The 12866-nt window shown below is 51.7% G+C and overlaps 1 protein-coding gene and 1 pseudogene across 2 annotated transcripts in view; both read left to right on the top strand.

The window, feature by feature from the left end:
• CRAMP1 (cramped chromatin regulator homolog 1) overlaps positions 1-12866 on the top strand; it is a 62225-nt gene that overhangs the window by 27084 nt on the left and 22275 nt on the right. Inside the window, exons 4-5 of the mRNA XM_082856418.1 lie at positions 3611-3694; positions 6906-6954. Of these exons, the coding sequence (XP_082712544.1) occupies positions 3611-3694; positions 6906-6954 (133 nt within the window). The remainder of the gene's footprint in view (positions 1-3610; positions 3695-6905; positions 6955-12866) is intronic.
• On the top strand, positions 11141-11589 carry LOC309972892 (protein BUD31 homolog; annotated as a pseudogene). Its single transcript has one exon. The product of its transcript is annotated as a protein BUD31 homolog (transcript).

Below are 12866 nucleotides of genomic sequence, written 5' to 3'. Positions count from 1 at the left end.
TGGGATCCTCCCAGACCAGGGCTCGAACCCGTGTCCCCTGCATCGGCAGGCAGATTCTCAACCACTGCGCCACCAGGGGAGCCCTCCATGTGTTTTTTATTAAATTTATTTGTTTGAGTGGAGATACTACAAATGAATACATTTTACCTTTCCTTTTGGATTTGGAAGTCACTTACAGTGTTTTTAAATAACACAGGGTGGATATCTTTATTCATATAGCACTCTTCTTCAGATAAATTCACACAATTGTGGTAAAATTATACTAACGTTACTGCTAATTGTCTCATTGTGAACATCCCGTCACAGCACTGTCTGACAACCCTCCCGGAAGGTGCGTGTCCAGCCCTCTGTCCTGGGGGTCTGTGTGCCTCTCCCTGCATTTCCCATCTGGTTCTGTCCGTGACAAAGGCAGAAAGGAGTACCTGACAGACGAGTGCATGTTGCTCTGGGCGAGTCCTGTTTCATGCGAGGCCCCACGTGCAGTGCCTGCTTTCTGCTGAGTTTATGACCCCACCGAGGTTCTCTCTGGCCAGTTAAATCCTTGTGCTTCTCACGAGTCTTTTTAAGGTATCTTTTCTGCTTAAAAGCCTTCTGCTTCAGGGGCCGCCCGTCCAGCCTGACATCTTGATGAGGAAGATACAACACAAAGAGAATGGTGGCTCCAACCTCTTCTAGTGCCATATCTGTGTAGCGATGTTGCTGCTCCTTCTAGGGACCCTGGGAAGTGGGCGCTCAGTTTCCATGCTTTGCAGCAGTCCCTCGGTCTGACCCACAAGTCTTTTGCTACTGGTGTGTGTGCATGTGCACGTGCGCGTGGGCGCATGCGCGTGTGCTCTCAGTGTCCACGTGGCCATGAACGTAAGCCTCTCGATGGCTGTGGTGCTTTGTGGCAAGTTGGCAGCATTTTATTCTTTGTCAGGCCGTCTCCACGGAGTCTGTGTTTCTGCTGGCTGTGCCCATCCTTAGCTCAGACTGTTGCTCAGATCCCTAGTTGATTTGAAAATATCGACTCTGGTCCTGTCGAGTCCAGTGTGCTGTTGTTAATATCTGTCATCATCACGAACACCCTCCCTCCCTCCAGGCTGACACGCAGAAACGAGTTTTAGCTGTTTGGCTCTTTCTCTGCCTTCCGCATTTCTCTTTTTTGTTGTTACATAGTCTGTTCTTTCTGAAAGTCATTCCACGAGAGCAGGTCTTTCATCTGCTTTGGCTGGTCTCGAAACACTCACTTCCAATGTGAAGGCCTCAGCAACATGAGAAGAGGAAGGGGGTAAGAAGCTACCTGGAGATCAGGCGGTGGGGGGTCATTCCTGGAGCCGTGCTCTAGCACGTTCTGTGCTTTCACCGCCACCAGGCTATGGGCAGAGTGGACCACCCAGGCTCCCGGTGTGGACGTGGTGCATCGTCTGCCCTGAGGTCCAGAGGCGTGTCACAGGGCGGCCACACTGGGCTCTGTGGGACATCTAGAGTGGTTGTGTCTTTCCTGGGCATTTTTATCACCTCCCCCTGCTGGACAGCCTTCTAAACTCCCCTCCCCCACTGGAGGTATCATTCCCCTTCAGCCCTTTTTCCAACTTGGATGAAGGGTGGATGCATCAGCTGCCCTCAGTTCCACAGTTAGCTCTGCAGGGTCAGCCCCGCTGGCGCCATTCTCCCTTCTCTGCAGTGTCTTCTTTTTTTAAACTTTTTAAAAAAAATTTATTTATTTTTGGCTGCGTTGGGTCTTCGTTGCTGCGCTTGGGCTTTCTCTAGTTGCAGTGAGCCGGGGCTACTCTTCATTGCAGTACACAGGCTTCTCATTGCAGTGGCTTCTCTTGTTGCAGAGCATGGGCTCTAGGCACATGGGCTTCAGTAGTTGCAGCACACAGGCTCAGTAGTTGTGGCTTACAGGCTCTAGAGTGCAGGCTCAGTAGTTGTGGCACATGGGCTTAGTTGCTCTGTGGCATGTGGGATCTTCCCAGACCGGGGCTCGAACCCTTGTCCCCTGCATAGGCAGGCGGATTCTTAACCACTGTGCCACCAGGGAAGCCCCTCTGCAGTGTCTTCTGCCTGACCCACATGCCCTTGGTGTCCCGGTGTGGCCCCATGGGAAGTGCCTTCTTTCTGTTGAGCCGAGGGCTGCACCGAGGTCTCTCGCTGGTCCTGATCACCTTTCAGAGCTGGTGGCAGCCGGTTGACCGTGTGAGGCCAGAGGCCTGCCCGCCTCTTGGTGCTGCACTGGTGGTCACACTGGGTTCCACGCTGTGCAGCTGTTTTGCAGCCCCTCCCCCAGCCCCGGCAACCACGGAGCCACAGATCTTTGTCTCCCCTGGACGCTTCATATCAGTGGAGTCATACAATGCGGGGCCTTTAGTGTCCGGTTTCTTTCACTGAGCATCACGTTTTCCAGGTGCTTCCAGGTTGTACGGTGTGTTAGGCTTTTGTAGGGTCCGTTCATTCCTTTCTGTGGCTGAGTACTGTTCCATTGTCTGAAAGCCCACATTTGTTTATCGACTGCATAGTGGATCGTAAGTTTCCCGAGTAGCGGTCCCTGTAAGAGTCTGCTGAGACTGTCAGTCTTTCTCTCAGGAGAACCTTCGGGAATGGTTGGCGTGTGATCTTAGCAGAGCCCCAGGCTCCTCAGAGGCTATCCGAGGTTCAGAATCCTTGTTTTAGGTCATTCATTCAGAACCTTACTTTCTATTTACTAATATACTTTTCTTTTCCTTTCCTATTGTTGTAATCACACACAGCCAAATCTTTGAAAGGGGGTCTCTGGGGAGAGAACAGTTGTGAGAGGGACACATGGCAGTGGTCACTGCCCTGTGAGATGATCAGAAAGGGGCCAACTGGGCAGTAACCAGACTTACAAGGCACCGTCAGGCTTGGCTTCACACAATACACTGAAGGTAACAGCGGCTTGAGCACGTGAGGATTTCTTTCCTGGCGTCAGAGACGCCTGCAGGTAGGTGTCCAGGGCGGGCATCGGGGCCGAATCAGTCTGTTACAGAGCCTCTGGAGCCTCCCTCAGCACTTCTGCTCATACCTGGTGATGTGGTCTCCTCCAGCCACGAGCAGGCTATACATGGGCTGGCTTAACCCTGGATGTTGCCTCCCAAATCATGCTGTGGTCTGCTGCTGACAAGCAAGGGGGCGTCCGGAGCACTCAAGCCACATTTCCTCTTCCTTCTGGCTCCAGGCCTGGGGCGAGTTGTCTGTCGTCCCAGGAGGCATGAGAGGTGGGCCTCCTTAGTTCCAGTGCTGCCAGCCCCTCGTTGAGCTTGGGTGGGTTCTGTGCACAGAGAAGGTGGTCCTGACACTCCTCTGCCTCGCGGAAGCCGGCCATGCTGGACGTCCCGTTTTCCTCTCTGGGGAAATTGCTGTGCCTGTTACGACTAGTTTTCTAAACCACCCCCTTTTTCTCTTTTAACTTTTTATTTTGAAAATTGCAAAAACAGCACCATGTTGCCGTGTACTCTGCCCAGTATCCCCTGATGTTAACGCCCCATGGTCCATGGTGCAGTGGTCAAAGCCAAGAAGTGTCCCCCAGCACCCTGGTGTGCACAAGCTGGGCAAGCCCCACACATCTGTGTTTTCTCCTTCTAAAGCCGCAACCTTTCCTCATTTTCAGTGTTCTCTCGCGGGCTGAAGAAGTCGTCCCAGGAGCTGTATGGCCTGATCTGCTATGGGGAGCTGCGCAAGAAGATCGGGGGCTGTGAGTACCCTTTGTTCAGGGGTGGCCTCCTCCCGGCAGGGCCTGCCTGCTATCCTCTTACAGTTGGAGTTTTAGTACTGGGGGCTCTTCTGTTTTCTCTCCGACTTACATTTTGAAAACATTTTAACGCACAGAACATTTTAATATACCGAAAAATCGAAGGAGAACGTAACAACCCCCACATACCATCATTTAGATTCATGGGTCCTGAACCTTGGCCTTGTTTGTGTTACTGTCTCTCCCGTTCCTGTCCCTCCTCCACACACTTGCATTTTTTCTTGCTCAGCTGTGTGACTGTAAGTTGCAGCCGTCTGAGCCCCCTCTAAACCCCTCAGCCATTGGCCCCGGTGAACAATGACATTCTCCTGCATGCCCAGCAAGCACATTTAAGATTTATCAAGTGGGTACCACAGCCTCACCTGGTATCCTGTCCAAACTCAGATCTCCCAGTGCGTCCCACCATGCCAGGCAGGGCATGCCTATCGGGAACAGTGCCCGCTCACAGCTGCTGTGTCTCTTGAGTCTTGACCTAGAACAGCCCCCACTTTCTGGCCTTTCCCGACCCTGGTACACTGAAGGGTCTGGGCCCCTCCCTTTGCCTTGCTCTGAGCATCTCCTTGTAACTAGATTCCTTTTAGATGCACAGGTGCTCTGGCCTCTGCATGTGACCACAGACAAGAGGCCTCAGCCTCGCCTCTCCAGCCCCCAGTTGTCCGCCTGTCACGTGGGTTGGAAGGGCACACACCCGCAGGGCCACTCTGAAGATTAAATGAGACACTATGAGATGATTGTAAGCTGTCACCTAACACGTCATAGCCGGGCAGGAGGGCGGGCAGGGTGGGCATTCCCTGGGTGACCCGCCCTTCCTGAAACAGGCAAGAAGTCCAGGAGCCTCTGAAGGAAGGGACAGGCGGCCTGGCTCCCCACCCCATGCTCCTGCAGGCTGACGACTTACTTAAACAAACCCCCGGCTCCTGCTTTGAGTGCTGTTGAGGGGGCTCTGGGGCCCCACCCCCTGGAATCCCTGCTTCCTTGTCCATCCTCCTCTCTGTCCTTGCCATAAAATGCTCCTGGTCCTGGCAACATGCTGGGGCCCCGTCCTCCATCTCCCACATCCCAGCATCCCAGCCCGAGTGCTCCCCACAGGAGGCAGGCCTCATCCTCTTGTCAGCTTCCTGTTACCCTTGGGGTGTCACCTGGGTCCCCCAACCCAAGGGGCCTCTGCACTTGGACTTCAACACGTCTTCCTGCCTGGCGTCCCCTCCAGCTCATCTGCTCCTGCTGGTGACACCTGGTTGGTCCCTCTTGGTCCAGCAGCACTCAAGTGCACGTGTACACACATATGCACACACACACACACACACACATACACACACACGCACGCACATCCCCGTGAGGCCCCACCTGGGCTTGGGGCTCCCAAAGCTGCTTCACAGCACTCCACCCTGGTGGGGCCCTCATTCTGAGCCCCCACTGTACCCACCCACTGATCCACCTGCTGGGACACTATTGTGTCCTTTGGTGAAGGTTTGTGGGGGAAGGAGCTCGCTGGGATGGGCAGTTGTCCACGTGCCCTGCACACAGTGGTAGCCTTTTCTGGGCTACTGGGAACACGTGTCTGAGCTCCAGTGGTCAGAGCGTGCTCTTTGTTAACATACTTTTTGTAACTGAGGTCTCCAGACATCCAATTCTTAAGACATAGACTGAGTCTCTGCTGGGTTCCTGGTCCTTTGACACACTTCACCTTGTGTCACAGCAGCTGCGTGAGCTGGGCGGCGTTCCCCCTTGAAAAGGGCCTGAGGACCCTCAGTTTCGATGGAAATGGATGACCATTCAAGCCTCCTGGGCTATTGAGTGACAAGTCACACTTTGCCCCAGGCCTGGTGCCATGCGGGTATCAGGACAGGCCGGGGAAGACCTTGGCTGTCTGCAGTCCTCACCAGTTGGTTGAAATGGCTTCTCTTCAAAGGGAGGTTGCTTGCATGGTGCTCCCATCTGGTGACTTGAACCCCGAAGTTGTGGTGGTCCCACCCTCCGGGCCTTCTGTCTGTCACTCTGTCCCTCCAGGCTGCCGGATGCAGGACCTGTGGGCCCTTCCCTCCCCTTTGGTCTCAGCTCACAGGTCCATGAACGTCCCCGACAGGCTGGCTCTAGTGTCACATGCTCACACATAGCCCCAGCGGTCACTTATGCTGACTGTGCTTGTGTGGTCCATGCTGTTGGAGGGCAGGGTTGCATCTGGCTTGTTTAGGGATGGGGTCTGCGTTTGCCCTCCCTGGTGCCAAGCACTGTTTCCTGAAGATCCGTTTCCATCTGGCACATGTCCCTTCAGCCTGCTGGGCTTCCTTCAGGCTTTCTCACCATGCCTCTGTGCCGGCTGTGAATTCTTTCCATTATCATTTATCTGAAAAGTCTTTATTTCATCTTTGTTCTTAAAAGGTATTTTTGCCGGATGTGGGATTTTGATGACAGTTTTTTCTTCATGGCTGAGAGGTCACTGGCCATTTATGTCCTTTCTCCTCGGTAGGGGATGCGTCGTTTTTCTCCGCCTGCTTTTAAGGTTTTGTCCTTGTCTTTGGTTTTCAGCCTGGCTGCGTGTTTGTGGCCCGTTGTGTTTTATTCCCCAAATATTCAGCAGGGTTCAAAGAATCTCACAGTGGCCTGCACATATGTACCACCTCCATCCTCCTTTTACCTGATTACTACACTTCCTATCTCGCGTGTCCTGAGGGCAGCAATGAGTGGGGGGTGGGGCAGAGGAAAGGAGCGTCTGCTCTAGTAAACACGCAGGGTGTCAGTCCGTAGTTCAGAGCTGACGGAGGCGGGCCCACAGGTAACCCAGGAGCCACGCAGGACAAGAGTGCGTGGGGCAAGGTGGGCCCGGAGAAAGGGGAGTCTCTGACTGGGGCGAGTGGCAGTCCAGCGCGGCAGGGGGGCTGGGGCGGGGGTTTGGAGGCGTGATGAGCTGTGCAGAGGTGGGAGTGGTCCCCTCCCCGAGGATGTCCAGGTGGGCAAAGACAGTGCTCTCAGCACAGGTGACGTATGCGGGCCCTGGGGGAGGGCCTGCAGCTAACATGGGGTCTTAACTGTGGAAGACCTTGACTACCCCATTGAGTGGTTTGGAGTCTGCGTTGGAGATTATTATGTGGGGTCTTGCTGGGCTTCGCTCCTGACTACTTGATGTTCACGTGTGTTTGTTTTTCCATCAAAGGCATGGATGACAAGAACGCCACGAAGCTGAATGAGCTCATTCAGGCTGGGTGAGTAGAGCTGTGTGTGAGGCAGGCCGGCTCCTTGTGGGAATTTGCACTTTTCTCTCAAATATAGACCTCGAAATATGTGCAGTTTTCTCCCCTTTTCTCAGTGAGGACCATTAAATCCTGAAGTCCTCAGAGTTAGCCCTGACACCCTCACAGTTAAGCATCTGCCCGTGAGGAGGTGGCCAGCCCGGGGAACTGATTGACCTGCCCCCAGCTTCTCCCCGTCCTGGGGGCCCCGTCCTTGTTCTTCTGCGGGTCTCCACTCAGCCCTCACCTTCTCACTGTCTCACTCTTTTCCTCAACCTTGTGCATTTCATGGTGTGGGGGTCTCCTTTGCTTCTAGAAGGCCTGCCCTCCCGGCCTTCCTGGTGCATGTTTCTGGTCCTCCCCCGCTTCCTCTGCCTGCCGTTCCTCCTTGTGCCTCTCGAGGTCAAGCTGAGTCTGACTCTGTTCTGCTCTCACACTCCTGGCCTCCCGATCACTGGGGAGGGGACTGGGGACCCCCACGCAGCTCTGACCTGACTGCTGTGACCGTTTCTGCCCCAGAGAGGCCGTACCAGGACTTGCTGCATGGAAAAGCCACGGTGCCCTGTCCTTGAGTTGCCCAGTGGCCCTTTGGCTTGCCCGCTGCCCCCTGCACTCTGACAGCCTTGCTAGTAGGTCCCTGGGCACCAGCCAGGTGTCTGACCCTGAGCTGCTCTCCAGCTTCCGGAACCGCCCTCCTGGGGCTGTCCCGGCACTGCCCCCAGGCTCTCCTGTCCCTGCACCCTCTCCTTTGGCTACTTTAACTCTTCCCAGGGCCTCTGTTACCTTTTCTGGGTGAAGGATCCCAGATCTGACTTGTCCCCCATTTCTCTGCCTCGATGTTCAAGTCCCATTACGGCCTGGATATTTCCTGTGTTCCAGCTGGAAGCCTCCAGCATCTTTTCCTGGGAAGGATGCCCCCGACCTTGCACTCTGAGGGTCTCTCAGTCAGCGCCTCTCACTCCTCTCTGCAAGTAGCTGGAAGCATGGCAGGCGGGCCTGTCCGTCTCTCGCAGCCCCTTGCCTCTCTCATGGCTGCTGTGGCCTAGTCCCTCAGCACTGCGGCTGTGCTGGACTCCAAGTCACAGCCTGACCATCCCCCGTTACATGGTCTGGATTTCTCACCTGGTGTGGGGTCCTCATTGGCAGCCACCCTGTCCCTCCCACTCACCCCATCAGAGCCTCTGCGCTCCCACGTGGACCTCTCCACTCCTCATCTTAGACGGACCCGCCCGCCATCCCCAGGCCCCTGCTGCTCGATGGCCAGCTGTCCTGTAGGTCGAGCCATCCCTGGGAAGTTTCCCTGGCCTCTGCTACATCAGCGGGACGTTGTATTGCACCCTAGTTTTTTCCTCCCTCGGCCTGGTGTTGGACGACCAGCGAGCCCCCATCCCTCAGGTTGAGTCCCTGCCAGGTTGACTGTGTGCATTTCTGCTTTGGCTCCAGCCCAGCGTCTGACCTTACAGAGGCTCATGTTGGACCCTCCAGGCTCTGTGTCTATGAACTACCATCAGTTTGGAGCCAGGCCTGAGAGTGACTAGGTTGTACGTATCACTGCCATGTGAAAAAGCAGTGATTCTCCCCAGCGGCCGAGGAGTGAAGGTGACCTGGCCAGCTGGTACCACTGGGCACATGGAGCCTCCCAGAGGTGTGGGGGGTGGTCAGAGGCAAGTAGGAAGAGAGCCCACCAGCCTTAGCCCTGGGGGTTGTCTATTGCACCTCCCTATTCACCTGCTGCAGCTTTAGCATCTGGCCTTCCTTCCTACCCTCACACCTGCCCTGTGCCCATCAGGTGGAAGCTATGTTTGCTCCAGGGTCTAAGATGTTCGAGCAGTGTTGTGCATACACACCTTTCCCGGAATGTCATCTCAGTGAGATTGTACCGTGTGTGGCCTTCCAAGGTTGGCATCTTCCACTCAGCAGTACACCCTGAGATTTGTCCATGTGGCTGCGTGTGTCTGTGGTCCATGCCTCTGTGGAGTAGTGTCCCTAGTATGGCTGTTCTGTGGTCTGTTGATCCAACCCCCAGTGAGGGACACGGGCTGTTTACAGAGAGTAAATGACTCGGCATTGGCCTCCAGCTTTTTGCCTCATCTTGCCTGAGCAAATCCCCAGGGGAGGAGGTCGTGAGCACATGCAGACTTTATAAGGAGCTGCCAGCCTGCTTTCCAGGTGGGGTTCTGGGTGCTCCTCACACTTGGTGTGTTTAGTCTGTTCTTCACCCAGTGGTGAAGGGGTGTCTCATTGTGGTTTTGACTTCGTTTCCCTGAGGACTAGTGATGTTGAACACCATTGTTATGCTCACTGGCCATCTGTGTATCTTCTTTGGTGAGGTGCCTCTTCAAATCTTGTGCCCATTGCGTTTGAGTGTCCTTTATATATTCCAGACACAAGCCTTTTGTCAGGTAGGCGATTTGCCAATCTTTCCTCCCAGTCTGTGGCCCGCCTTCTCACTCTCTTTAGCAGTGTCCTTCAAAGGGTAGACGTTTTCAGCTGTGATGAAGTCCAGTTTGTCATCTTTTTCATTTATGGATTGTGTTTTAGTGTCACATCTAAGAAGTCGTTGCTTAACTTGAGGTCATGAAGTTTTTTCCTGTGTTTTCTTCTAAAAGTTTTATGGTCTGACATATAAATCCACAATCCACTCTGAATTAACTTTTGTACACGATGTGATGTTTATGCCAAGGTTCAGTTTGTGGCCTGTGGGTGTCCGGTTGTTTTGGCCCCCTCTGCTGGAGGGTCCATCCTTCCTCCATTAGCTGCTTTTTCACCTTCATCTCAGGTCTGTTGACTGTGCTATGTGGGTCTATTTCCAGACTTGAAATTCTGTTCTGTTGATTTACTGTGTGTTCTTTCGCCAACACATCATCAGTTTTTAAGAACAAAGCAAAAGGCCTGTAAAAGTGAGACAGAGATGGGGGAAATTAGTAAGGTGCCTGTGGAAAAGTACTCCTTGACTTAAGACCAAAAAGCATTGAGTATTTAACTAACTTCCTGTTCCTGCCTCTCATGCAGACCTTTTCCAGTTAACTGTCAATCTCCCTTTGTTATAAAATGGTAGAATTGGATTAAGGAGTAAATGAATTGAGAAAAGCTCTAAAGTTGAATCTTATTACATTGGTCACAGACCCAGCAGCATAGAACTTAGCACATGCTTATTAGATTTATCAAGTAACTTTGCAGAGAAGAAAATGAACCTCATATCAGAAAGGAAAGCCTGACTCCCATGCACATAGAGGGATTACTCTGTTGCTTGTTTTGTGACACTAGTGGAGGATTCAAATAGGACCCTCCGCATTGTTCCATCTGACAGAGGGCAGGACCTGATTCTCCTGCAGGTGCACCTCTGCAGCCTGCGCTGGGGCCAGGCTTCACCTGTGCCGGCTCCAGCCTCAGGCTGCTCATAGAACTTCCATTTGTGAGAAAGGGAAGGGGCTCGTAACCTCGGAATGGTTCTCTACATTAGGCAGAGGCTGTTCAATTTCACTAAAAAAAAAAAAAGGAAGTCACAAAACAGCAGTTTAACGGAAAATGTGGTTATCACAAACACAAGTGCCACGTGACACGGCTCCCTCTGCTCTTTAAATCTTTCCTGCTACTGTTGTGTTTTGTTTGGGATGGATGGCAGAAACATCCACTTGTTCCCAGCACCCTTCTTTGGAGGCGATTAAGAACTGACTTGATGTTCTTGGTTCCCACTCCTGCACCCCCACTCCAGCCTCATCAGCACATCCCTGGGAGTGCTCTGCTGCCTGTATTTCCCCTGGGTTGAGGTAGTTAAGACTCAAGCACTTGGTCTCAGTGGAGGCCTTGGTCACTGCAGACTCCCATCCTCTCTGAATCTCCCCTCCTAACACAATGGCAGGGGAGCTGGCTTCCTGGAGTTTTCTTGTCCAGATAACTGGAGAAATATAAGTAAAATGAAAAAGCAGGGGAACTACTCCCAGTTAAAAGAACAAGAGGATAGAGAAGGGGCATCCGACAGCGACAGAGGTTCTGATAAGACTGAGGACCAGAGAGGGAATGTGATCTCCCCAAAGTCATGTACTGATTGGTAGAGCTGGACAAGAACCTACGTCTGTAACTGAAGAGACCAGGGATCTTTCTGTTATACTCTTGGGAAACAGACACTAAGATCTTTGCAAATTATCTTGTGGGAAAAATGCCTAAAGTCAGAAGAAGCTGGAAAGCTCCCCTAGATGACTGGGAGTTGATGGAGCCAACATTGGATGAATTAGATCAAAAGATGAGAGAAGCTGAAACAGAACCTCATGAGGAAAAGAGGAAAGTGGAATCTCTGTGGCCCATCTTCAAGATCCACTACCAGAAAACCCACTATATTTTTGATCTCTTCTAAAAGCGGAAAGACATAAAAAGAACTATATGAGTATTGTATCAAAGAAGGCTATGCAGGTAAAACCTAATCGCAGAACGGAAAAAGCAGGTGTATGAGAAATCATGCTGCCTGAGGTGCATTCAGACATGGAACACCGATTTGAGGACAAACTGCGTTTGCCAGGACCCCAAAATAAGCTGTCAGTGGACCGGATCATCAAGTGCATGCTCTGTGGCTGCTGGGGCTGCTCTGGCAGAGGCCCTTGGGCCCCCTGACCCCACTCCGCCCTGGACTTTGGACTGTGCAGGTTTCTGCATGTCAAGCCACCCCTTTCCTGGGAACAGCTGTTCCTGTAGAGTGGTGCCCACGTATGAAGGTTTCATGTTCATCAGCTGTGATTTGTAGAAATAAGACTTTTAAATCTTTAAAAAAATAAAGTAAAAGAACAAGAGAAATCCTCTGAGAGAACAAATGATGAAACAGACCTCTCTAGTCTACCAAACCCCGAGCTCAAAAAGGAGGTAATAAAAATGCTGAAGGAATTAAGAAAGACTGTTGTTAGAAATGTAGATCACTGTCATAAGGATCTAGAAAGTATAAAGAGGAACCAGTCAAAATCAGACAACTCAATTACCAAGATGAAAACTGAGCTAAAGACAGTAAATAGCAACTAAATAATGTAGAAGAATGAATAAGTGATCTGGAAGATAGAATAACAGAAATCACCCAATCAAAACAGCAGACAGACAAATGAAAAAAAATGAAAGCAACATATGAGATCTATGGATTAATATAAAGTGTGCCAATCTATGCATAAAAGGAATTCCAGAAGGAGAAGAAAGAGAAAAGGGGATCAAAAATGTATTTGAAGAAATTATAGCTGAAAACTTCCCAAACCTAAAGAAGGAAACGTATCAAGGGACAGGAAGCACAGAGAGTCCAAAACAATATGAACCCAAACAGACCTACTCTAAGACATATCATAGTTAAAATGACAAAAGTTAAAGAGGGTACTTCCCTGGTGGCGCAGTGGTTGAGAGTCCGCCTGCCGATGCAGGGGACACGGGTTTGTGCCCCGGTCCGGGAGGATCCCACATGCCACGGAGTGGCTGGGCCCGTGAGCTATGGCCGCTGAGCCTGCGCGTCCGGAGCCTGTGCTCTGCAACGGGAGAGGCCACAACAGTGAGAGGCCCACGTACCGCAAAAAAAAAAAGTTAGAGGATTGTAAAGACAGCAAGAGAAAAACAGTCAGTTACAAAGGAACCCACATAAGGCTATCAGCTGATTTCTCTACAGAAACTTTTGCAGGCCAGAAGGGAGTGGCAAGATAAATTCAAAGTCCTGAAAGGGAAAAACCTGCAACCAGGGACACTCTACCCAGCAGGATTATCATTTAGAACTGAAGGAGAGATAAAGAATTTCTCAGACAAGCAAAAACTAAAGGAATACAGCAATACTAAACTTATCCTAAAAAGAATATTGAAAGGTCTTCTCTAAATAAAAGAGAACAAGAATCTATAGGAAAGGGAAACATCACAGTAGGAAAGGGAAA

Source organism: Leucopleurus acutus, assembly GCF_964270905.1.
Source record: "Leucopleurus acutus genome assembly, chromosome: 16".
NCBI lineage: Eukaryota > Metazoa > Chordata > Mammalia > Artiodactyla > Delphinidae > Leucopleurus > Leucopleurus acutus.
This window is presented reverse-complemented; position numbering and strand designations above follow the sequence as displayed.